Source organism: Triturus cristatus, chromosome 3_2 (assembly GCF_964204655.1).
Source record: "Triturus cristatus chromosome 3_2, aTriCri1.1, whole genome shotgun sequence".
In the NCBI taxonomy this organism is placed as follows: Eukaryota; Metazoa; Chordata; class Amphibia; order Caudata; family Salamandridae; genus Triturus; species Triturus cristatus.
Window position 1 is genome coordinate 1,040,732,297 of NC_140584.1, and position 27,746 is coordinate 1,040,760,042.

Consider the following 27,746-nt stretch of genomic DNA (forward strand, 5'->3'; position numbering starts at 1 on the left):
CCTGCTTACTCCTCCTCTTCACATTATTGTTGAATAAGTGAGTCAGACTGACACTCATTCTTTTGTTCGTCCCTCCTCCCCCCCTCTACCACACGTATACTTCTATCGACTCTGATTTGGTTATCCTAGTACCATAGAGACTTGAACCTACGGTCTACACACAAATGTCCGAACTAAAAACCTTAACAATTGGAGAGGATGAAATTGAGGAACTTTTGAAGAGACCTTCTAAATTCAACTTGAGTAACAATCAAGCGACACCAGGCCAACAGTCAGATCTAGAAAAGATTACCCGTCTGAAGAAGAAACAAGTACGGACTGCTCTCCATGGAGAAGTTCTGCTAGAGCACTTACGAGCAGGGACCATACCTGCAGGATTGCAAGTAAAGAATGTTCCAGTAATTTTTGTAGACCAACCCGAATACATCGAAGGCTTCAGCCACATTGGCACAAAATGCTCTAGGGACTGGATGTTCCACTCTATAAAGACTGCAGAACGCCTTTCCCTTCTGGAACTAGATCTAATTAAAGAACTGGAGGAAGAATTTAAAAACAACGCTACTGTGCGGGACGCCCAGGCACTCCTGATAAAATTGGAAAAAGAAAACGAGACCTTTAAAAAGAACACAGAGGACTTCAAAAGAGCGAAATTGCAAAAAGATATTAACAACTTCTCCGAGAAAAAGACTTACCCCTATCTGGAACAAGACTATTATAAACAACAAACCAACGTGGGCATGCTTCGTACATATGGTGGAAGAAGTAGGAGACAATATATAACTTTCTCCGACCCATCTTCCTACTCAGGAGACTCAAGTGACTCAGAACCCTCAACGAGCAATAGAGATAACGAACCACGCCAGTTTTTCCAACCGAGACCTTTTTTAGGGAGAGGCCAGAGACGCCCAACCGGAAGAACAAGATCCACACAATGGTACAACCGAGTTCCACCACCCCAACAATATCAAGGAGAGATTACAACACGGAGGAGAGTGTACAGATGGTAGAAAGAAAGAATCCCATCTTCAACCTATCCACTTACACCCTGTCACAAGATGAAACAACATTACTCCAGAAAGGCCTATCATTCATACCCACGGTAAGACCTGATATCGGCCAAATGAAGCTGGAGATACTACAATTATTCCGGAAAATGCGGTTGAAAATCTTCTTTCTCAATCAAGAAGAAGAAACCACCATCAACTACTCGGGACTTAAAAATCCCTCAACGTTTTTTCCTGCGGCCGAATTGATGCCTGTGGAGCAACTGACTTTTGAAAAAAACGTCATGAGAGATCTGAGTGATTTAGACCAAAAGAAGATCTACACTAAATGGAACCTATCGAAAAATGAAAAAACAGCCTTGGATGCACTCATGAAAAATGAAGAAATCATCATCAAGCCTGCGGACAAGGGCGGGGCCATTGTCATTCTTCCCCGAGAAAAATATGAAACGGAAGTAGAACGCCAATTAAACCAAGAGGAACACTACAAACGTTCGGATGAGGATTTTGTGAATCTAATCAAACAAAAACTCATTTCCCTGGTTAATATTGGAGAAGATGAGGGCTGGCTATCAAAAAAAGAAGCACTATACCTGATTAATGATAATCCGAGAACACCTCTTCTTTATGTCCTCCCAAAAGTTCACAAAGACATCGAAAACCCTCCCGGAAGACCAATAATTTCAGGAGTCAATTCCATACTCGAAAGACCAGCTAAGTATGTAGACACTTTTCTAAAACCCTTGGTGAGAGACACAATGAGCTATATTAAGGACACGACGCAAGCCATCAATCTATTGGAAGGTCATCCCTTTGATGCACAAGAGGAACATCTAGTCACATTGGATATCGTTAGTCTGTATACCAACATCCCACAGGAACAAGGAATAGAAGCTATTGAGTTCTTCCTAGACAAACGTGAACGCCCACACAATGTCCCTACCTCTTTCATCCGACAGCTGGCGGAAATTTGTCTAAAATATAACTTTTTCAACTTCAATGGAATCCAATTCCTGCAAATCAAAGGAGCCGCAATGGGTTGTCCCTTCGCGCCTGAAATGGCCATAATGTTTATGGCTCTGTTCGAAGACAGATGGGTCTACAACAACAACCCATATGACGGCCACATTAAAATGTGGTACCGTTATATTGATGACGTCTTTATGCTGTGGCGAGGAGCACTAGACCAACTTTTGGAATTCGTCACCTGGATCAACAATAGAAATAAAGACATCCAGTTTACGGTTAACCACAATAAAGAGGAGATGAACTTCTTGGACCTTCTGATACGACACGAGGCTGGTCAACTATACACAACCCTATACAAGAAGAAAACCGACAAAAACACCACATTGCACTTCTCCAGTTTTCATCAGAGAAATTTACGTGAAAATCTGCCTTTCAGCCAGTTTTTACGTATTAAACGTAACTGCATGAAGAAAGAAGACTATTTTGACAACGCTAATACACTGATGACACAACTGATTGAGAGACAGTACCCAAAGAAATTGTTGAAGAGGGCTATGAAGAGGGCATGGTACATTCCCAGGGAAACCCTTCTGGTATCGAAAGAACGAGATAACAACAAACCCCTGGTCTGCGTCACTACTTTCTCAGGACGCACAAATGCAATGAAAAAAATAGTCCGAAAAAATTGGACAACTGTCAAATCGATAGAACCATTAAGAAACCCTCCAATCTTTGCACTGAAGAAGAACAGAAGCCTCAAGGACAAACTGGTACATGCCAACACGTCAAAAAAATGTGACACAAATCCAATTCGAACTTTGCTCTCTCTACCACCTATCAAAGGTCACCGAAAGTGTGGTAATTGCACATCTTGTCAAAGTACCATAGAAGGCGACCTTTTTGTATATGGGAACAAATTCATAAAACACGAACCATTCACGAACTGTAACACCCACAACGTGATCTACTGCGCCCTGTGCCCCTGCCCACTGGCATACATTGGCAAAACAACCCAAGCCATAAAAACAAGAATGACTCAACACCGTTCCAGAATTAAGTGCAAGATCCTAACTGCACCAATGGTAACACATTGCATTGAATATCAACATAGCCCCAAAGATATCAAATGGACTGTTCTAAAGCGGGTATATGGAGCTAATGTTGATAGCCTCCTTTCTAAATTTGAGGCAAAGACCATCATGTACTTGAACACAATCGAAAATGGCTTGAATGAAACCAGTGAATTACAACACTGGTCTTGAATTTGTCTCTTCTGAATTTCTCTTTCTCCCCTCTCCAGTACACATCCGTACAGGCATCTATACTCTGCCTCCTCACAAGAGGACGACATACCATTGAATAAACCGTCCGATACACACCTATACAGATTCATTCACACTTTTCTTACACTAAGACGCCTTTCCTCTGTATAATCCTCACCACAATAAAGCGATGATCCCGTATGTCGATAAATACTTGTTAGCACTCTGTATTACTTGTGTCACTGGCACTGCCAGCTCGTGCAAACACCAATTTGGTCCCTGGCACTGTCAGCGCGTGCATACCCTAATCGTGCTCACAGAACACAAGGTCTTAACTATCCCAACACAGAGCACGATTTATTAGGTGGGCACTCACCGTAGCAGCAGGATCATTACCAACCAGGTCACACCTGCAAGTGGGGAACACTGGAATAATCCGACCCTCTCAACGGCGCTCCGAGCCGGTTTTTAAATCATCCACGCAGGGAAGATTGCACATTCTGCAATGCCCTTCAACTATACTTTCTCCGTGGCGCGACCATGTTGCTTCGACACGCAGGCAGCTCCACTACTCGGACGGCATTGAATGTACACAGACACGCCCCCGTCCGAGCCCACCCACGTGTGACCCGGAACCAACATTCTACTTCCGTAGCATCGCGGCACAAACCCCCATTAAATTACATGCGCCAGGAGACTCCTCCACACTCTGGAGGGATGACTGACTGCCCCCGAGCTGCATGCTGTACTGCCACGCCAGCGAGAAAGTGAAACTCGGCGTCACAACTCTCAGGACTTCGATTCGTAGGAGCCAAGGAGAACTCCTGACCCCGGCACAAGCTGGTAAGACACCCGCCACCGGGCCAACCTACCAGGCACCCGCCCCCCACGTTGCATGGGTGTCTCCCTCCCCCTGCACCAGTTTTCAGAGGTAGATCTATAAGACGCCCCCAAAAAACCGCGAGCCTTTTCCTCGGCAAAACAAACGTATATCCTGCACAACTATCTCCCCGCCTACCAGTTACACACAGCGGAACTGTAGCAGTCACCAAACCGAGCGTTAAGTCACCGACGTAGCACGCGCACTCCGAGCACCGGGGTATGAGCTCCGTTTCTGCGAGTAACCTCCTCTCAGACTATGAGGTGTGGGTGATGCGATTTTGACTACGCATTCTTTCGCCCCCCTGGTCCCTCGCCACATGAGAGCACACTCGTGTCAATTAAACACCCCCTTTTTTTACTACCGGCCTCACCTATGAAATAATGCAGCATCAACGCTATACACCACAGTATAGTCACGTGCCCCCACTCGCGAAGCATGGACCGGTTGAAGACACACCAGTTTCACATCACCGTAAGTTTGTAAATCTCTTGAGCACACTCTGCCATCTCACACGTTTAATCAATATCCTAAGAAATACACCCTTTTTCCCCGCAGGTACTGGGGTGCTCGACCTCCATTGCTTGGAGGCCGCCCCCTCCTCCTTCCCTTTCCCACCCGTTTTTTCGCTGCATCCAAACAGCGTCTACACTTGGAGTCGCAGGAAACTCAATTACCGGACTCCTATAGGACCTCCCATACGGTATGTACGGATAACCATGCTTTCTAACCCATCAATACACGTGTAATCAGCTAAATAAAAAGCTCATCTCTGTCTCCACAACAATAAGACGGCCATTTCATTTCTCTCCGTTAGATACACCCAGTCCTTTGCACAAACATGTGTTTACCCTGACGAAGACCTTCCACAACAAGTGCCACATAGAAGGTCGAAACGCGTTGGTTTCAAAAGGAGGCAAGCCGTATTAAGAACTCCAAGGAACAAGAGTGACGTCAAGTCCTTAAAAAACATTTGCCCGACACCCAAGTATAGTGTCATAAACCTGTTCCCTACTGTCTGGAGGCTTCCTCCTACTGGCACTCCGAAAATACTGTTAGTCTGCGAGGACTAAAAGAATAGGTCCCCGGTATCTTATATGAAATGTGTAGGACTCCCCTTGCTTGTTGATTATTTCACATTCCGTTATTCAAAAAGGATCACTTAGAACTGTCTTTGTCTTTCCATGTAAATATTTTTTGTCTTTCTATGTAAATACTGTTGTTGCACATGATTGTCCAATTGTCGATTTGGTTTTTACTGTTAAGTGTTTCTAAATGTTTTTTGTAATCTGATTTAAAGTTGTACAGCACTGAACAGACCTTGATGAAAAAGATAAAACTCAGCCCATGAATATTACATGTACAAGGTGGAAAATAAAAATCCACTTTAAGAAATCGACCCCTTGATTTATGGTGACAGAGGTATCATGTGTTGTTACTAAAGTAACTATAAGTCACGCCCCCACCATGCAATGCTAATTACCTCACATATTACATCACTCTTGACATCTTCTGTGACATCATTGATAATTTCACTGCAACATTTGCTATAAAATTATGAATCTGAAAACTGTGCATGGCTGGGGCACGAGCTATAGTTACCTTAGGGCATGAGTTATAGTTACTTGAGATAATTATAACTGCTGAATTTCTATGGTTTTGTCTTTGTAAAATATATATATAAATATTTGCTAAAAATATTTTCACTAATATTCGCCATGACGTTGCAATATTCTTGATGTCCCCGTGACGGTACTCCGGGGGGGATGATGGGGGGGGGGGCACTGGCGATCACAGCCTCATCGCAAATATCACACTAGTTTAATAAAATCAATTTTGGACACATAATTTGTGTCACTAATACTCACATTTCTCAAACATGGGGTCAGAGTACCTCCACCCTGACCCCTTATGTTAGCTTTCACAGAAAGTTTCAGCCCCTGGAACCGTTCTCAATCAATAAAATGGCAACCCCAACTGTTTTGTTAAGGTTGCGTCGAGCCAATCAGAGCATTCCCATTGGCGCTCGCATTCGCGATTAATCGCAAACCTGTTGTGAAATATCCGCAGCCAGAGATATTACTATAATTTTTGGCTGAAATTTTGCAAAAAGATCAGATATCTGTTGAATGGATTTGCACCAAATAACAAAAAGCTAAATCGGCTAACATCTACCTTTCTGCCAAATTTGGTGTCATTCTGTCCAGCGGTTTGGGCTGTAGGTTCGCCAGCGTGTTCCTGTGGGAATTAACATTACCAACACACCTTTATTTCATGCCCCCATTTCTCGGTCCCCACTGCACAGATCACCCCCAAACTTTCCATGACACACAGAACCTACTTTGACTCTTTCTTTGTAAAATTTCATGAAGATTGGTCAAACGACGCCAAAGTTATAGGCAAGTTAAAAAATGTGTTTCCTATGGAAACTAGGTCCTAACCAGTAGGAACGGCAGTTCCTCAAGTGATTACCACAGGTGCCTTTCAAGGCAAAATCTTCAAAATTCTATCGGAGAATGCAGTTCCTCCAGGCATTACTTGAAGTTCCCTTCAAGTCAGATGGAAAAGCACTGAAATGTATTTTATTAAGATCCAGTTCCTCAGCTGTTACTAGAGGTTCCTCTTGATTCTGATGCAAAAACATTGACATTTTTTCATGAAGCTACAGTACCAAAATAGGTCTTTCTCAAGTCAGATGCAACTGCTTCAAGTGACCTTTACCAAACTGAGCAGGTGTGGCTTTAACATACAAATTTGCACACGCACTTCTGCTATTTTAATGATTGGTGCTAGTTTTCCACAAAATAATCTCATTTAGTTAACTGGTTTGTAACAAAAGAAAAAATTATTAAAGTCAATACATTTCTTGATTTTTATCGAAGTTACCCCAAAACCGGTCCCAGGATGCTTGTTTCCGGTCCAAGGAAGACCTGGCTTGGCAGTTAGGGCTGGACTGTTCCCATGAGGCACAGGGTCAAGACTGATTTGCATATTGCTAGGTCTGGACTGGGGTGTCGAAGTGAGCTAAAGAACGATGATGGATTCAACCCAGATCTGTGACTGGGGGCGAGTGTCTGAAAAGTTTCAGCGCTCCGCCCATCATCTCCTTGCGTTTTCTTTTATCGAAGTAAGTCAGCTTGCCTACACTGGTAAATTTAAATGCATTCAAATAATTAATCTTGGATGTATATGTTAAGGTGGGTGACAGGATTAGTAATCAAGCCTCTTAAAGTAAATATACCCTATGCTAAAAGTAGGCTTACCCAGTTATATATCTTTTGTGCTGTGCTGGTACTGGCTATTCCCTTTTTAATGATACATGTTATTAGGTTAATTTTCTTTCTTGTTATCATAAACAAGAAAAAAAAATTGCAGATTTTACAAAAGGTCCAAAAACAAAACTTCTTTGATCACCCTCCTCTTTCCCTCCCCAATAACGTTTCCTGTCACAGTTCAATTTCCAATACCATATAGTCAGGAAAGCATATACAGATAACAGATGCTATTCAAGTAAAAATCCTGCCAGAGTTCGGACATCGGACATCCGTCTACAAGAGAGAGCTCCTTCCTGGACAAAAATATGTTGGGTTGCCAGGACAAAAATAGGTTAAGTACCTGATTGACATCCCAGAGAGCAGAATACTGGGGTTCAGGAGGAAGTAACAAGCTGATCCCTCTAAGAAGGCGGCATACAAACGGATGTTCCCCCATCGGAGAGCTGTCCCATGGAGCATGACCTTCCGATATGGGTGAATGGAAGGTATTAATGGAGGAATAAGCCAGACCTTCAGACGCCAGCAAACCAAAGAAGTTGAGGATTTGCACTCGCTTCGGGACCATGGAATCGAAACTCTGTCGCACACACCAACGTGTCTCTCGTGCCCAATCCGACTGTGCTTTGGAGAGGAGTTCCTCAGCTTTTCGCAAAAGGCCCAGGACGGACCATTGGCCCCTATAATCCTCCATGCCATCAGGGACAGGAGCCCTTCCAGGACCATTTGATGTGGTTTCTGATCTGGATTGAGTAGTAGAAACGGAAACCGGGGGAGATGGATTGGAAAATTAAAGGAAAGTTCTAAAAGAACTGGAAACCACACTTGAGATTTCCAAATGAGAGTGATCATCACCACCTCCTGGCGTCTGATCTGGGCCGAAGCTCGAGTTATCATCGCAAACAGGGGAAATGCTTAGCCTTTCTCCTGACTCCAGTCCTGGAGAAATGCATCTGTGGCAACTTCCTATGGGTCCGGTCTCCAGCTGACAAGCTTGTGCAGTTGATGATCCAGCCTGGACACAAACAAGTTGATCGAAAAAGGACCCCTAGTTCTCTGAATCATGGCAAAGACCTCTGGGTGGAGTTTCCGAAGACAGGAATCCCGAAAATTATGCATGTGCCAGTCTATAAAAGAACTATTTGTCAGAGACTGGTGTCCATCTGTTGACTTCGGTCACACTTAACTTTGAAACACAAGGGTTTCTTTTTCAGTAATCATCAATGCTTAATGCATGTTGAGAACTTCATTAATATTTATTTTCTTCAATTACTTCATTGGCTCTTGGTTATACTTCATCTCTGCATATAAAATGTTTGCAATTCTGTAAATCCTTAACTGACAGTCTGATGACTCACCAGGGGCAATACGGAAAAGAATCTGGCTGAGCCGCGTTTTTCCTGAAACGTGGTTGAGCGGTGCGTTTTGCCAGTCTGTCACCTGATTCTCCTGACCCTGGAGATATTCAGTTGTAACTGAAATTTGGTGGTCTAGGGAGTATTGCCAGAAGCTGGTGGCCAGGTCTGAGAGAGTTTTGGGTCATGTGCCCCCCAGGTGGTTGATATACCGAAATGCTGATATGTTGTCCATCTTCAAGAGAACACACAACTAAATTCTGTCCCGGGTACGACATCGGACCGCAAAGGATCCTGTGAGAAGCACAGTTTTTATATGCAATTTCTGTTTGTGAGGAGACCAAAAACCTCCAGTGGAAAACTTTCCTTGCACCCCATCCTGATTTGCTGGTGTCTGACTTTGATCAGGTCTAGGGCCGAGCCAAGGATCCCCCTTCCATTCCAATCATCCATATGGGACAGCCACAAGCTTATCTTATCTCTCGCCTCTGTCGAGAGAGTAACCTTTTGGTAGTGAGACGTTTGTGTAAACGAGCAGCCTTCAGACGCTGCAGGGCCCGATAATGCAGGGGCCTCAGGAAGATCACTTGGATTGAGAATGAAAGGAGTCCACCAATCAAGTGATTTGTCTTACTGAAACATATGTTCTGGCCAAAGTTTTTAATAATTTGTGACGGATCTTCATCACCTTCCGACCTGGGAGGCTCAGCGTGGCCTTGGTCGAAACCCAAGAAAGTTGCCATCTCAGAGGGAACCAACAGAGATTTATTGTCGTTGATAACGAAGCCGAGATTCTGTGAAAGGTAACCACCATCTGCAGCTGAATCGACAATTGTCGTGGGCACAGAGCCAACAGGAGCATGTCGTCTAGGTAGACCAGGTGTCTCCAGTGAGTTGCTCGTGAGCTGCCAGTAGGTCTCCAGCTACCTGTGAGTAGCTTTTCAGTGTAAAGCCCAGTATAGAAGATTTTGCTTCGCTGAATTATCATATGTATACTAACATTTAAAATAATTTTCTCAAGATGAAAATGGGTCTATTTTCCGAACTAATAAGCTGATGTTTGGCAAAAATTAGTTCCATTTTTAAAATGTTTTCAAAGCTATTATTGAGTTTGGGTGGTTTATTACTCATGGGGGATTGCAGCTATGGCTTTTATGTATTACCCATGTGATTTCACATTCTGAAAGGATTTTATACATAAGTGCTGGAAACCCTGCCTAATACTATAATGTGATCACTGCTGACAGTCACTATTACATCACTAATATTAGTAGTTCTGAATGATTTCCATTGAATATCTCTTATTACAGAAAGGGTTGGAGACCCCTGATGTAGACTATAAGGTGCATTCCCTGCGCCTGTAGGTACTCCAATGTCAGTTTGAAAACCCTTCGTGAAGCACTAAGGGGCAGAGGAGAGCCCAAAGGGCAGAGTGGAAAATGTGTATGTTTGGTGGTGCCAGTTGAATTGGAGAAATCTCCTGTGAGGGGAAAAAAATCGGGATTGTCAGGTATGCATCTTTCAGGTCCAGATGTACCATCCAATCCGAGGGGCGCAAGACATCCCAAAGGCGGTGTATTCCCTCCATCCTGAAGTGGCGATAGACTAGCCACTTGTTGAATTCACGCATATTGATGACTGGCCTCTGGCCTTCATCAGCCTTGTCGACGAAAAAAAGGTTACTGTTGAAACCGCGTGGATGAGGAACCGAGGGGCAGATAGCTCCCTTCTCTAGGAGGGCTGAGACCTCCACCTCTATCAGTGCTGCTTTTTGTGAGGAAAACTGAATGGCTCTTCTTGTCGAGGGGAACCATAGAACTCTGTTTAAAAACCCATAAACATCTGCAAAACCCACGTTTCTGGTGATAGAGCTCCGGACGTAGGCGAAATTCACCAGATGGCCTCCCTACTCTTAGAAGGGTAGAATGGAGGACACTCACCGGAATAGGAAGCAGCGTTGAATCCTGTCCCTCTGCCTTGGAAACGCTGTCCTTTGATAGGGTAGAAATTGGCTAAGTGGGATGGATCCTGGTTGGAGCCTTGCCTGAAGCCTTGCCCTCGTGGAGGATCCTGTGAGAATGCGTGGCCGGACAAGTAACCTCTGCCTTGACCGTCCACTTGGAAAACCCGGGGTGAAATACTCCTTTGATGGATGATTGGGCTTTGTCTAAAGATGTGAATGTCTTGATAAGCGTGCCCAATTCCTTTATTGAGGGTTCCCCAAAGAGACCTCCTTGGGCCACAGAGCCTGCCTTCGAGACTGTCCGGTCTCCTAACTTCGGTTCCACCTTTATTAAAAAATGAGCAGCGACACTCTGCAGACAACGCGCAATTCGTATTTCCTAGGAATATTATAGTGCTGTGCCCACCCAGAAAGCACCTCAGGGGAGATGAGGGATCCCAAGGCCTAGGCATGTTCAGCCATGTCAAATATTTTGGTCAACGGGCCAATGGAATCACGTAACATATCCTGGCCAGCTCTCCAGGACCTATATATCCCCTATTTTTGGCATCTTTTATTAACTTGGCTATGAAGGTGGCCATTGTAGAGTCTAGTTCTGGCATTAGGGCCACCTTCCCGTCTAGGGAAGGGCATGAGCATACTGCCGGGAGGTGGCTACGGGCCTCCTTCTCGAGAGATTTGCGAATGCGAGCCTCTACATAATTCACAACCTTCTCAGATAGACCCCATTCCGCGGACCTAGGATGGATAATGTCGGTGTCTAGCATATGAGACCCCGCGACCGATCTTGACGGGTCAGACGGAGGTCCAAGGTCTTGAGGGAGCTGCCTCCTCATCCGTCTCCCCACTTGATCCAGCCAGATCCCAGGACGGGCTGGGATGTGGAAAAGGGAATCCTGGTTCAATCCTGGTTCAAGAACTCATGTTTCAGACACTAAAAGGTGTTGTGATCAACCCGATCTTGGTAGCGGTGTTGACCTGGGACATCCTCAGAATATGGTGATTAGGAAGGCTCAGTAGGGGCCAGGGTCACTGAGGCAGGTTTGGCTGAGTTCGCAATAGGTGTTGTTTCATGGAACCTCGTGGCTTCAGCTACTATATATTGAGGCATCCTCAACTTCATAGAAGTCATTCTCCCAAGGGATGAACACAAGAGGGTCCTCTTCGCTCTGAATGTCTTCTAAGACTTTCGTAGTACTGGTAGAGGAACTATAGCAAGCACTATCGGCAACCTGTGGCAAGTTAAAAGAGGGAAGGCAACAGATGTAAGCAGGCAAAGCTCTACGATATAGGGACTAGGGGACAGCCAACAGTATTTGTGTGAGCAGAGTTTCACTGCTGTGGGTCCGTGCCCCCTGGGGACACCCTCCCCTGGTGCTGAGAATGTCTAGGGGGAATACTGCCTGGGAGCATGTGTTTCCAAATTGCGCACTTAAACGTGTAGGTACACCTTGTTGGTGTCAACAGCAGTATGAAACATACACGGGGTTGCTGAGCGTTATGCAAACTCCTTTTTTGTGGGCCTCACTGGCCCCCTATCGGTTGCACAGTCAATTGGATGAATGCGGGCCCGCCTCAGGGCATCACAAGCTAATGTGTATTATGCGGGTACAGACCCTGACGAGCAGGGTGTCAGAACACAATCATTAGAGGCCCAACATGGGCTACAGGACCCGATCGGGGAGTCACTGTCCAGGCAGAACTTGGCTACAGGCTGTCGGCGTGCGACTCCAATCCCGTTGTGAGGGAGTGAAAGTTCCACGTCGCAGCTGCAGATGTGCCTATGCATGCGTCGCCTAGCGTGCGGAGGACCGCACTGTGGAGCCGCACCAAGCTCCCAGCCATGAAGGGAGCACAAAGCGGCCCCTCGGCCCACAAAACCAATTCTAAAGACAGCAATAATCCTAAATTAGCACATATGCACTGTCTGAGCACAAACACAATAAATAGAAGTAGTGAGGAATGAATTTATCTCGGCTGCGAGCAGCGAATAAAGAGGACGAGGGTACACAAGTGAAGGACTATATTGGAGCATGAGGATCCCTGATTGGCTGTTACATGGACTCGGTTGCCCACTGGTTGTCTAACTGTTGTTTTATTCCCAAGGGTTCATGGGAATAGGAGTTTGTTTTGTATGTTTAAAATGGCTGCTAGTGGTAAAAGAGAAGAAAGTAAAGCATAATCCTCGCCTCCGGTCCTGACAACGAATTGAGACAGCAGCTCCGCGTTCATGTTTAGAGGCTATCTATTTTTATAAATATCACTCAATACAGTTATAGGATATTATGTAAAACATTAAACATTTTTAAACATGACAGAATGAAACTATTTTTGTGTTATGGAGTCTTACATTTTTAAATGACATCTGTACATATGACATTTTTCCAATGGCTTGATTCGTACTTTGGTTCTTAGGCTCAAGCCAAAACCCTTGCTCATCCATGGTCAGACTTAGGGCCTGATTCACAAAGCTAACTTACACTTTTGAGAAATTTTCATTTTTTAGTAAGTTTACTACAATTTTGAGTATTCACAAATTCATAGTGTAAATTTACTCCAGAAGTGTAACTTACATGTCTCCACCAAATTTATGATGAAGAGGGATTTTTAGGAGGTTATGAATATTTGGAGTTCGAACATAGAAAGGGGTTTTTAGGGTTCGGAGCTGGGTGGATTGTAGGGGTAGTGAGGGGTTTTTAGGGTTCACGGATGACTGGTGTTTCTGTGTGTGAGGTGTCTTTAGGTTGCAGGGATGGGTTGAGTGTAAGGGTGTTGAGGGGTGTTGGGGTTCAAGGATGAGTGGAGTTTAGGTCTGATGAGGGCTTTTAAGGTTCAATTATGGGTAGCAGATGGAGAGGTGAGTTTTGAGCGGTCAGGATGGGGTGGAGTTTAGGGTGGTGAGAGGTTTTGAGGATTCAGGGATGTGTTGAGTTTAGATGTAGAAAAAGGGATTCTAGGGTTCAGGGATGAATGGTTTACGGTGATGAGGAGTTATTATGGGTCATGGATGACCGATATTTAAAGGTGCTGAAGGATTTTTAGTGTTCAGGGCTGGTTGGAGTTTGAGTGTGCTGAGGTATTTTAAGGGAAGTGGAATGAGCAGGGTTAAGGCATAGAAAAGGTATTTTAGGGTCAGGAATTGATGGAGTTAGGGGTAGCGAGTGATTTTATGGTTCAGGGATGTTCGATTTCTCGGGTAGAAAGGGCTTTTAGGCTTCAGGAATGTGTGTAGTTTAGGTATGGTAAGAGAGGTGGGGCAGGGTGTTTAGGGGTTGTGAGGGCTCAGTGATGGATTGTTTTTACAGGTGGTAATAGGTCAACAAATTAAAAGCACCTGAAATAATTGTTTGACACTATAAAAGATATACATATGAAATAATGTCCCCTTAAGTAAAGTGCTGAAATAAATATCTCCGATAAAACTATTTCTGAAAGTAAGACCTTCAGCCATTACATTTACATTTAATGGCCAATTTCGACTAAAAAGACATTTTATGAGTCAGTCCACGCGAAAAGGTATGCCATTTATTCTGAAAATTTCCATTAAACAGGTTGGATGACACAAGTTCTCAGTATTCGATTAAATCATTCTTCTATGAAATCAGATACAACCTCTAAGGCGTAGCCCAGGTTGTGGTGCCCTCACATTCTTCCACCTTCTGAGCGCTCAGGCCAGCACGCAGTCCAGCTGTGTCCAGCAGTCGCGGTCACAGGCCTCCTTGCTCATTTCCAGTGTTTGTCTGTCATCCCCCAGAAACCATAATATTCTCTTTTTATTACTTTGACACAATACGGTATATCACTGCTGCACCATCCCTGCATTGGTTTGGTAAGCCCAAGCAGAATGTAAAAATTTACAAGCAAGAAATTCTGTGCGTTTAACAACACAAATACCTCTCACTTTTTCACATCCAGCCTATTCCCCCCCATATTCCGAAGAAATCCTTGAACATCACGCTCACTACGAAATGGGTGATTCACTCTCCTGAGTAAACCTTCAGCAGAAGGGATTAGATCCATACAGTCAGTCAAAATCTAAGTGCTCAGTCAAACAATAGGTTTCAACATTTTTTCACAGATATATGGTGGATGTTTGAGGGCCAGAGGTTTGGCCACTAAGGACGCCCCAAGTAGGTCTCTGTTTCTGCCAGTCCTAAACATTTGATCAATTTTCCGTCCAGATTTTTGCTGTAACACATCCCCATGCCTAAATATTTGTTAGGGGATTTGCCCAGCAGCGTCTGTGCGCAATCTACTTTGTGGGTAGTGGGACAGCATTAATATTGAAATTTAACAAGGTTGCAGCTCTGTGTTATTAAAATATGTGCACGACAGTCTTGCACATATTTGTGAATAGGGCCACCCAAGTCCTGTAAAACGTTGTTTTAATGCTGATTCTCATATTGTACACTATAATCTATTAAATGTTTGCGCCCAAAGCACTGAGGAATTGTTTTGGTCAATTACACTTTTTAATCCTTTGGCAGCCGTTTTTGGTAATGTATTTATTTGATTGTGTAATATTGAACAATTCTGCTATTCTTTTATTATGTAGTATTTACATATGTTCAAACTGTAATGTCATTGATTCCTTCTTTTGTGTAAAACATTGAAAGAATTTTTTCTTTCTGTTTTGTGATTGTTTTTTTGTGTGATTGTTTTTCGCAGTACGGTGACACTGGCGTATGACCTGTTTGATGGAAGAGTCAATGAGGTACCCCTTGTGTTTCTCCATGGCCTTTTTGGCAGTAAATCCAACTTCCAGTCCATTGCCAAAGCCTTGGTGCAAAAAACTGGCAGAAAGGTGAGAGCTGTGTGTGTGTGACTGAGGATATTGCTTGTGGCAGGGGAGGATAGCTGGGGCTCCCGTGGGAAGATTGATACTAGTGGGGAGTCTGTGTTTCACATGAATGTTGCAGATTTCAATGTAGCAGAAAGGTGTCACTGCTTCATGCTACATCACTGCAGAGAGAAATATTCCATTCCCAGGGACTTGGTGCCACATGCACTTACCTTTGTAAGGTCGCAAATAGACTGATTCACAGAATAGGGCCATTTGCAAACAGAAACAAAGTATTTTCCTATGTACCAAATCCTAATTTGTGATTCGGTAACCTATTACCGAATTGCAAAATAGGTTAGCGATTCGGTTTTCGGAAGGGGCATGTTAAGGGCATCCCTTCCTAGTAGCGACTCAGTGTGATATGTTTAAATGTTTTGCAACCAACAAGTGGTCGTAAAACATTCACATTTTACCACCATATTCGATCTGCTAGTAACCCTTTCGCAAATGGGAAGGGGTCCTCAGGAGACCCCTTCCTCTTTGTGAATGCATGCAAAAACATTTTTAAGAGCAGGCAGTGATCCAGGAACCACTGCCTATTCTTAAAAAATGAAAGGACAACTATTAATTTTTTAATTTTAAACGCATCCCATTTTCCTTTAAGGAAAGTGGGGTGCATTAAAAAAAAGTTGCTTTATTTAAAAAGCAAACACAGACATGGTGGTCTGCTGTCCCCAGCAGGCCACCATCCCTGTGTTTTTAGCTATTCCTCATGAATATTGATGAGGTAGGTCTATTGTTACCCCATTAGGAATCGCTAAATGCAAAAGGTACACATTTGTACATAGTTCTTTGTGATTTCCTAATTGCTTGCTAGAGAATCGCAAACAGGCTTTTTCGTACATGTGGCCCATTGTGGGATGAAGATTGGGCTCGGTCATTATGTAGAACTGCTGAAAAAGGCAGTGCTCATGGCAGAACCTTTCCCCACCCAGGAGACAGAAGCAATTGAGGTGTCTTTGCCTTGAGCCCTCCACAGTTCTCCACTGCAGTTTGGCTTGGATTTTGATACAAACATACATAGAGAGAAGTTCTTGGTATTCCTGTGGAACACCTAACTAGAATAAACTGATCAAGGAGAGCCCTGATGCATGCAGCTTTCCGCATGTTCCCCTCATTAAGGATTCTCTTTCTAGACTTCCGATTGGTGCACAAAAGATTTTCAACGTCATAGCCCTCCATTGCCACCAGGCGGGCCAATGCTTCTCAAGCTGTAACTTTACCTTCTCAGATGATGACACCAGAGTATATTAGACACCAACCGGCACACTGGCATCTGTTACTTATTTTCCTCGCTTCATAGACATAGTTCCAGATCCTGTATCTCACCAACAAAATTGTTCCTCATCAGACAGCAACCTTGTCAGAAGTCTTTCCCATATCTTTCGGTGTACTCTTGCGGAGTAGGAATCGCTATTATGAAATCGCTATTTATGGAATGCTTAACTATTCATTCGTATTGGCTTAAATGCCCATAGGTATTAATGGTTTTACATTTTCGAAGTTGCAATTTCCTAATAGTAAATCGCAAATTTGGAAATATAAAACCATTCGTACCTATGGGCCTAAGGCCCCCCTTGATGCACCCCATGTGTGTGTGATTTATGGCACTTGAAAAAAATCATGTTGGGGTGCTTTTTAAAAATTGCACATGGTTGCCATGGACTTGGAGTCAATGGTAATAGCATTTCCTAAATGCCCATTTCGCATTTAGGAAATGCTTTGTATATGTTTCTATTTAGGGAATCACAAAATGCGATTTCTAGGTAGAAATCGCTTTTTGTGATTCTCTATCTGTATTTGTATGTATAGAAAGGCAATTTAGCATTTTTTAATGGCCCAAAATTGCAATTCGGTCTATTAAGAAATCAATCAATCAGCATTTGTAAAGTCCAACGCTGTCGCCCCTAGGGGTATCTGGGTGCTGTGTCTCCATCGAAGAGCCAGGTCATGAGTCTCTTTCTGAAGTCTGCCAGCGAGGGGCCTATACAGAACTGAAGGGTAAGGTTGTTCCAGGTCTTGGCTGCGATGTAAGTGAAGGGGCTACCACTGCTGCGGCTGTGACGGATGAGTGGGGGGGCATGTGTGAGTGAAGAGAAGCGCAGGTGTCTAGAGGATTGGTGGAAATTCAGTCAATGGTTGTGGTAGGCAGGCCATGGAGGGCTTTGTAGGCATGTGTGAGGAACTTGAACTGACATCTCTTCTGGATGGGGAGCCAGTGGTGGTCTCTCAGGTGGGGGGCAATGAGGGTTGGTTAGGGGAGGTCCAGGATGAATCTGTGTAAGAAGCTGGCTCTATATATACTATACCAAAGTGAGGTATAGTGTGCACAGAGTCCAGTGGAACCCCAAAGGTAGGCAGAGGTAAAATTAGATAGAACCTTACTTTCTACTTGTGGTAGAGTGGTTGAGCAGCAAGGCAGTATCAGAGGACAGTGTTAAGCATTTGTTGTACACACTCACTCAGGAATTAATTCACACACTCAAGTTCTGAACTTCAGACCAATTGTTTTTGTATAAAAAATATTCTTTTAGTTATTTTATTTCTGGAACCAAGCAAGCCTGGCACAGGTAAGCAATAACTACTTTACAGTAGTAAATGCTGATTGTAAAACAGTTCAATTGTAATGGTAAATTTACTACGGTTTGACTTACAGTATTGTTTCAGAGAAATGCAATTACTTGTAAATACAGTACATAGACTTGAATTGGATTTTCAGTAAAATAGCAGGTACGTTACTTTTGGATTACTTTTCTTACTCAGTGCTGTATGCCTAGATGCAGCACTGGGACATTTCCTGTAAACAGGTGAGTAAAAGCGTTTTTGTTAAATCGTACAATTTTAAAGAATTTCTTTAGGTTTCAAAACTACACACTTGGAAACTTTTTCAGGAAAAAGTGTCAATGTTATCCTATGGAGGAAAATATGGTTATCGGTTTTTAGGTGAGTAATCGGTCTTTGGAGTTTAGGTTCTGGGGTTAGACTCAGGGGGCCCCCAGGGTCAGTGATGCACTCTTGTTACACCCTCAGCGGCACTAGGGTGGCTGGGTGCAGAGTGTTGAGGCCCAATGTTCTCCAATGGGGTTTAGGGGGCCTCTGGTTGGTGGCTGCTGCCAAGCAGGCCACTGGGTTGTGGGAGCAAAGCTCCTGGACTTTAGCTCAGGGACAATGGGGAAACAAATTAGCACCATAGGTGCACCTCAGCGGCACTAGGGCGGCTGGGTGCAGGGCGCTGTTTCGAGGTCGGATGCCCTGTTGTTTCCAACGGAGAACCTCCCGTTTGCAAAAGCACTGCAGGCAGGGAAACAAAGGACTTCTGGGTGCGACCAACAGTTTGAGAGGTAATTTGGAAAGTTAGGGGTTGGTTAGGCACCGTCGGTTTGGGCAGATAAGGCTGTAGGGTGTCGGGTGCAGGGGTGCCTTTTAGGGTCGGATCTTCATACCAGCTCCTGGTAGTGGTTAGAGGGGCCTTCTGGATTTAGGCTGCAGGCGTCGGCTGGAGGCTTGAGGCAGGTCAGGGGTCGCCAGATCTCGATTCAGGATCGCCAGGTGACCTCCTCGTGGTGTTTGCCCGCTCGAGCTCGGGCCATGGACAGTAGGTGTAGAGTGGGGCGGATTCGCAGTTTCCAGCTGCTGCCAGAGGTTGCAGTTGAACAAATCCGGTGTTCACGAGAGAAGCTGTCTTTGGAAGTGAAGGCAGGCAGGTCCTCCGGGGGTTTTCAGGTTGCTGGCTGCAGGACACACCAGTATTTCGCAGGGGCAGGTTCGAGGGGGAGACAGGCCGGTAGGGCTTGTGCCAATATAGTGGGTGTCTTCCTCTTGTTAGTTGCTGCATGGCTGTTCGGTCCTTCTTCTTTTCTTCTTGTTTCTTGTCTGGATCTGAGGAAGCAAGGTTCTGGGGTGCCCTTAAATACTAGATTTAGGTGTGTTACAGGTATATAAAAGGCAGGGACCAATGGGTCCCTTCCCTGGGGGTGGGTACACCCCCTTATTATGCCGCCCTCCAGTTGGAGGGGGTATGTGCCTCCCTGGTTAGCTGAGTCTCCCCATCTTCAAGATGGTGTGGACTGAGAGTTGGCCTTCACCTCACCTCCCCCACCTGAGGGGTGGAGTTGGCAGAGGTGGGCACACCTCTCTTCTTCGCTTGTTTTTTCCCCGCTGCTTCTCCCGCCCAAAGTGGGGGTCAGAACCAGTTGGCAGAGGTGGGCACACCTCTCTTCTTCGCTTGTTTTTTCCCCGCTGCTTCTCCCGCCCAAAGTGGGGGTCAAAACCAGTGGGGACCAGTTGCTGAAAGCAGCAATTTGCCTGGGGAAGCTCACAAAGGCGGCAAGCCTTTGAAGCTTCCCCTTCGGGAACCCTGCCCATCCTGGGGGAGGAGGCTTGGCACCTCGTCCCAGTATGTGCATTGTTTCAGGCCCCAGAGAGCAGCAGGCTCTCGACCCAGGGGTCCAGAAACATGTCTGTTGGTGGCAGCTGAAAGCAGCCACTCAGCCTGGACACTAGTGGTGGGTTAGTTTTCAGGGGGCATCCCTAAGATGCCCTCTGTGTGCATTTTTCATTAAATCCCACACTGGCATCAGTGTGGGTTTAATGTGCTGAAAAGTTTGATACCAAACTTCTCATTTTTCAGTGTAGCCATTATGGTGCTGTGGAGTTCGTAATGACAAACTCCCAGCACCATATACTCTTAATGGCAGCACTGCACTTACAATGTCTAAGAATGGACTTAGACACTGTAGGGGTGCAGGACTCATGCACCTGTACCCTTACCACTGGTATAGTGCACCCAGCTAGAGGGGTGACTGACCTATGCCAGGGCAGTGGGTTGTAGGCATAGCACACAGAGATGTGTGCCATGTTGACTGTTCACTTTGTTCTGCACCAAAACACGCAGCCTGCAAATGCAGTGTGTGAGTGTGATGGTACAGGACCTCTAAGGGTGGCACAATAAGTGCTGCAGCCCTTAGAGGCCTTCTCTGGTCACATTGCCCTGGGTACCTGTGGTACCATTTACCAGGGGCTGACCTGTGGCCAGAGATGCCAATTGGGTTAGTTTTGGGGAAAGAACACAGGCCCTGGGAACCTGAATGGCAGGGACCCAAGTCAAAAGGCATCAGTAGTCTGGCAAAAAGTGTGGGGTTACTGCAGAAACCCACTTTACTACTGTCTGGCTGCTTTGTTCTGTTTGTAAGAAACAATAAATCCTTTCGTACATCTGGCCATTTGTTTCTTAGCTAAGCCTTACTGTCCCGGAATGCTGGAGACTGGTTCACACCTTTGAATCTTCAGGGCACCTATTATCATCCTCCAGTTCTTTCTGCCCACAGGCAAAACCTGAGGTTTGTGGTGGGATCCAGGACTACCAATTCACGGGTCCTTCAGACTGACGACTGCTCCATGCAGCTTTACAAAAGTGCTGGTATTCATGGCAGCTTTAGTATGACAGTTATGTATCCAAGTACAGGCATCGAAAAATCCTTAAAATGTTCCAGACCCGCAGGTCTAGTGACTTAAATAATCTATTCGACCTAACTGTAATGTGCTTGATCCATAAAGTGGTCTCAAATTTTGTGAACCTAGGAAAATATTTTATTTTACAGAGCTGCCTTTTTCTTCAATATCACATATGAGAGTACCTTCAAATATGCTTGTTCAGCCTTTTTGTTGTGAAAAAATCTATTTTGCTTTATTTAATAGACTAAACGTTTCCTCCATGTATAATGATAATCTAGCCCACATTTAGGGTACTTTATTACTAAAGCATGATGTGCTAGCACACTGTGATCTACAAACAGCACATTTTCCATTGAAATAGCCACAAACATTCGCACTAACATGCAGTTTTACTGATAAAACAATATAGTGTATACACAATAATCTGTGGAAATTAGGTTTCAGCAAAAAAAATGTTTCATAAGCACATCACTAAGTAAAGAGTTCTGATTTTTTTCCATCTTAATAAAATCTTTTTTCATCTCACAGAAATACAAATATGTGTTTTCAAAACTACTGAAAAATATTTTGACATGTCAAAAGTCAAATATATTTGTAGAAGCTATTTAAATGCTGTGTGTTAGAAAAAACACATCCTACAGGTCTTCATTTCACATTCTTTGTACATCATGATTGTCAGACAGTTCACTTCGCAAAAGCCTCTTACTTTGCAGTCAGAGAAAGAAAAGCAAGCACCAATTTCCCGGATAAAATAAGCAGCAAATTGTAAGAAGACATAAGCTGACATTCGACCTCTGTCTCTGAACACAGAGAAAATGTGACAAGATGAAAGCAAGATTTAAAGGCATCTTTATTGCTCATTCACTTTCTGAGTAAATAGAAAATCTGTTGTTTGTCAGCTCACCAGAACTGGCCAGTAGGCCCTAAAAATAGCTCACCCTGATAAAATCGGACTCACTATAGCGAGTGGGAGAGTAGATTTCTTGAGGCCTGAAGTATTTCCATAGTTGTTTGACTGGCTGATGAAAGCGGAGTCCCCACCGCAGGTCAGGAAATGTCTTCAGTGGACAGTAACTCTCCTCTATGAGTTGGGTTTTACCATCAATGTCCTGAAGTCCCACATGTCTCCTACACAGAGGATGACCTTCATAGGGATGGTTCTGTACACGTACTGCATGAATGACTTTCTTCCTGCTCAGAGGATTGAAATATTCAGAAAATGATTTGGAGCAAGGCAAAAAAGGTCGAAATGCAATCGAAGAAAGTCAAAATGAGATTCAAATCCCACAATAAACAAGAGTAAAACGAAACAAGCAAAGAAATCCATGCCATGAAGGCAGAAAAGGCCGCCAATAGTCCTTAACCGTAGCCACCACCAGATCTTTCTGCACAAGAGACTACATGAATCACAAATTACTAAAAATGCTTTAAATCTTGAATCTCTCACTACCCACTCAAAGGCTGCTTCTGGTGAATTGAAGAAGGTGGTTTGTGAGTTGTGGATGACCATAAGCCTGCCCAGAAGATAAGCATGTATTTAATCTTCATTGCATGCATCATTTGCTTGACCTTCTCAGCTTTTAAACCAGGCTTGTGTAATCTGGAAAGATTAGTATCCAGGAACACTGGCACACCAGTCCCTTGGCGGCTTAGAGTATAGCATCCCTCTCCCTATCCTTCAGGAATCTGGCGATGAGAGAATGGAATGGGTGCTGTGGGAAGTCGAGGTGGGGAGCACTGCATCAAAGTCCTGTGCGCTCTCTCCATGATTAAGCAAGGTTAGTGCGTCCCTCCTCAGTGAAGATCAGACTGCATCTCATTTTGTAAGAACATATTATCTTCAGGAGAATTGGATTCATTATAATTCTGAGCTTGTATAGTGCTAACCTGAACCACACTTTTACCTCTGCACACAGACCATTCTTGTTACATTTTACACATTTTTTACCAAGGGCTGGGCATATAGGGCTGTTACCAAGATGTGGCTTAGACCCACACCTAAAACACATTGTATAAGGTTTCTTTAGAAAGCTTTTACATTTTTTGTCTTAAAACTAAACAGCATTAATTGAAGAATCTTACTGGATAGTTGACCGCGGAATAATTGTCAACAGAAGCATACTTTACAGCGGTGGACCATGGGCACAGATTTCATCACCATTTCTTGTCGCTTTACTTGGCAGTCACTATAGTGTAGCAGTTTCCACACATAAGGAAAAGTCTTGAAACGTTGAAGTAAAACTTCGGATAACAAGGGTATCCAAGTATTTATTCAGTAATGGACCCACAACCAATCGAGCGGCTATCCGGCCCCAGAGCAGCAGGAAACTGCCAGACTCCTCCCAGCACGAGCCAGACTGTCACCCGGTAAGTCAGGGTTCCAAAGAGAATCACAAGAACAGTAGAACATATTAAAAGCAAGCATGAGATAGAGCAAAGCAAAACAATCATTGGCAATTACAAACAACCCTAGCCCATACTCCAGTCACTGCATGGCAAGTTTCAGGGTGATTAACAGTCAGCTCAGGATATTGAGGGATAGGCTGGAGCATTATCGGAATATGTCTGCCATGTTGGGCATCCAAACAGCTCCCCCTAATTCTGTTTGCGTGTTTGACTGTTACAATGTTAAGGCACTTTCTGTGCCAAGCATTGCTACATAGACATTCATCTTCATGGGGAGTTGTTTATCTATTTTGCTGAGGAGTGATCTTGCCTGAGTGACTGGTATTTGCAGAAAGGCAACCCATACTTTGGCTGTCACTGCATAGGTATATTCTTCTCCATTGAAGTGGACACTCAATCTGCTGCTCAATTATTGGAAATCTAGAAGAGCTTTTGGCCCAACTGTCTTTTGCTACAGAGGAGCTGGCCCACTTTCATCTAAGATGAAAGATCACCACTCTTGCATCCCTGGTGCTAGAGGAGAACTGTTTTTCATAGTTGCATAACGTAGCACTTTATGGTTTGACTATTCTAGGGAGAAATAATCTTGCCAAGTGATGAAAGTGGTGGTGCAGTGCTGACAGGTTGCAATAAGGGCTGGTATTACTGCGGGTGAAGATCACAGCTTCTACTCACCCCTGAAATTTGTGCCATACGTTACACATTGGTGAATGCATGTGCAGACACAGCTCATAAGATAGGAGTAGGCACTTTAGGATTGTTGCTTTTTTTATTCTGATGTTGTATACATGTTGTTTTTTCTTTACTTAGTCATCTTTCTGGCCCAGCTAGGTACTGACACTGGATGCCCGTAACCATGGCAGTAGCCCACACTGTGCCACTATGACATACGAAGCAATGAGTGCTGATGTCCATAGGCTACTGGAACTGCTGCATATCAAGCGCTGCATCCTGATCGGTCACAGCATGGGTGGCAAGACTGCCATGACCATGGCACTGCAGTGGGTAGGTATCTAGCTCACAGAAGTATACATTTGTTGAAAGTTGAATTGGTTTGTGATGTTAAGTAGTGGTGTTTAATAGATTTCTGGGTGAAACCCAATTGATCGCAGCAAGGTAGGTGATGTGGTTTCCTCCAAATTATGTGTGTTGGATACCCAAGGGTTATTTTTGATCCCTATGTGTCGTTTACCTTTTATTTTGAATCTATGCTCGTATCCATGATAAACACAGTTGAACTATGTTTTTAAAATCCTTGTCAAGGTGTGAAAACAAATTTCCAAACTGCGTGCAAATTGAGCAGAAACGAAGGTCAAAATTAGCCTGTTTAGACCTTCCACGTTGAAGAAATGAAGGCCTAGTGGCTCCGGCAATCACTGAGTCTCCACAGTGTGTCAATTTAAGCCTATAATATGTAAGGAGTGGGTTTGCATCCAGCTTTCACATATTCCTTAGCAGGCTGGTGGATGCTGGAGCTGACCCTCCTTGACAAATGATCCTTCAAGTGATATGAAGCTATTTGCTAAGCGCCACCATTATAGATGGATATGTTGCCACTTGTAATTTCGATATTTATATGTGATTTTTATCCTGTTTGGTGTCTTTTTGCCACTTTCCCTTTGTTTAGTTTGTACTGCTCAATAATGTTTCAAGACTGTTACGTTACCGCTTTTGTACAGGATCGGGGACATAAAAACTACGAATTATTAATTATATAATGACATTTTTTTCCTTTTATTTTTCAACTCGTAATAAACGCCATTATAAATCAATATAAAACACTGAAAAACAAAAAAATTGACTTGGAAGAACCAGTAATATCACTCACAAGTCTTATGTTTTTTCCACTCCTGTTTAAAGAAGATACCACAATAGGCATTTCCCTAGGCATATAGCCTCACATAGAGGAAAACTTGAATTTTTATTTTAGACAAGGAACTCCCAAACTACGAAATGAAGCGCAATGTAGAGATGGGCAAGCCAACAAATTAAAAGGGAGAGGCAAGCCAAGAGTAGTCTCTGACTCAGAGCCCATGCACGAGCTGAGCCTTCGAAATATTGGCATATAAATCATGCAACAAACATCATGTTACAATATGATAAGGTGTCTTCAAATTTCAAAAAAGTATATTTCTTTGACACACAGAAACGTTTCACCTTAGTACATAAGAATTGTGGTAAATATTTAATTACCGGTACTATTTTTTATGCGGTAAAGTCTTAGTGAGAATAACTCAGTAAAAATAAGAGGCAGAATCCGTGGTATTAGAGGTTTTAAAAGGCTTTATTCCTATACAAAGGAATACAATTCGAATTGTAGGCATTCTATTCCATCACCACGAAAGTTCAGGAAGGAAGGGCATACATTATTGACAGATAAGCAGTTTTATAGAAAATGCATTACAGTGAAACAGATGCAAGAGGCGTAACAGCTGATAATACAGATAAACTGTGCATACGTAACTAATAGAGGCGTATACATGGGTGTAACTAAAATACGTCATTAAACATGATGTCACAAATGGGTGGATCCATAAGAGAATCCTGCAATGTCAGCAGAAATATTTGGCAGAGATGCGTGCGCAGCCGCATGACGTGTGATTGACGTGCAACTAGAGGGTGAAGGGGACTTGACATTTAGCTCTACATGTGGAGACAGAAGTCTGGGGGTTATGTCAACCTAATCCCAAATCATATCTAATATCCTATGTTTAAAGAACTGTGTTATCCAAAAGGAAAGGTCTCTGGGATAGAATCTATTCTATACTGACTGTTAGTGCGTGTACAAGCGTCTAAGTGTCTACACTAGATGCGAGGGGGTAGGAATATTCCATGGTAACGGGGCTATGAATTACTTGCATGAGGACAGCGAGGCCTGGCCCTTTGCACGGTAGCTGGAGGAATGTTTACCTAAACTGCTAGACAGGAATGCATCGGATGAGGAGCGAAGCAGATAATCTTGAAGGTGAAATACAGTTTTTGGCAGGCAACAGGCTGGATCAGGCTCCGTTAGTCGCGCAGGGAGTAGGACAAAGGTCATGGATACAGATGCAGGCTCAGACTGGAGCTTTCAGAAGCAGAAGGCAGGAAAAAGGCTTGATGACAGAATTCGGGCCTACTCGCCTGAATCTGTAAAATGTGGAAAGTGAACCACATAAAGTCGGTGGCCTTTCATACTTAGGAATGGAATATCTGACCCATTCATGGTGGATCTGAAAGAGGACATGTTGACGGTGGACGCACATGTATTTGCGTCTTCAGAGCTGGAACTGGAGGGAACATACATGTACTTGTAGTTTTGTACATGGAGCCGTTGGGGTCTACGATAGGGGACATAACTGATCACAAAATTCATATTTCCTCATTCCCTCCTTGTCCCCTACGGACCCTCAGGAGATATCGATCTTCATCAATCCATCGATCTGTTCATATAGCATCATTTGTTCTTCTTTCTTCCTCCGGGATCTTGAATGAAAACGTGGATGTGGGATACACGATGTGGCACACAGACCACAAATCGCTGGCCCGCATTGTAGACATAAGCAGCAACTGAATAGTATGAGAAAGCCAATACCTAGGAAGGATAGCATTCTCCATCCCCAGGCTGACAACACGCCCCAGAACCAACCGGACCAAGTCCAGGTGCCTGGACTCTGGTGTATCTGGCTTATAATCTTATGAAGGCGGGTTATGGCTTTATATACTGACGGCGAATTTTCTGGTATGAAAATGCAGCAACTTGATCCGATGACCCTACAAGCTCCGCCCCTATCGGCCAGGATGACGTCAAGGACAAGACGATTTTGAAGCACAACAATCCGCATAGCAGACTGCTCTTCTGTTAAATTGCCTAAGGCGGAAATAGTCTCGTTCACTACTGCTTCAAGGGTTCTGGTTAATCTACGTATCAGCTTACTATTAGTGACTGTACCTATATAGGGGAAGAATCCTTTATTGAAATCTGTGTATTTTTCCCATGCTGTTTCAGTGTAATCGACAATTGGGAGATCTCTCTGTTGTCTATTGTGTACTAAATGGGTATTTCTATGATAATCAGGAGGAGCTAGGAAAACAGGTGGCAGAAGGAATGCTATGTAACAGGTACCATCCCAATCTAGAGGTAGACATATATATGCGGTCTGGCCACATATGAAGTAGGAATGATGGGAAGCTCTAAATGTAGACTTGCCTTGATCACTGAATTTTATTACAGTGGTGCATTTACTATGGCCCATGTGTATGGAACCATTCTTTCTTATACATAATTCCCCTTTCACTGGGAATACTGACATGGCGGGCAAGATTGGTGTAGCTTCAGATTCAACGTTCAGGATCATG

General features: G+C 43.9%; 1 protein-coding gene across 2 annotated transcripts in view; it reads left to right on the plus strand.

The window, feature by feature from the left end:
- The window catches only part of ABHD11 (abhydrolase domain containing 11), a 168,747-nt gene that overhangs the window by 45,143 nt on the left and 95,858 nt on the right, over window positions 1–27,746 (plus strand). Inside the window, exons 2-3 of one of the 2 annotated variants that reach the window (XM_085649719.1) lie at window positions 15,374–15,509; window positions 24,240–24,413. In XM_085649719.1, coding sequence (XP_085505845.1) covers window positions 15,374–15,509; window positions 24,240–24,413 — 310 coding nt within the window. The remainder of the gene's footprint in view (window positions 1–15,373; window positions 15,510–24,239; window positions 24,414–27,746) is intronic. The other variant, XM_085649720.1, reaches the window with a different exon arrangement.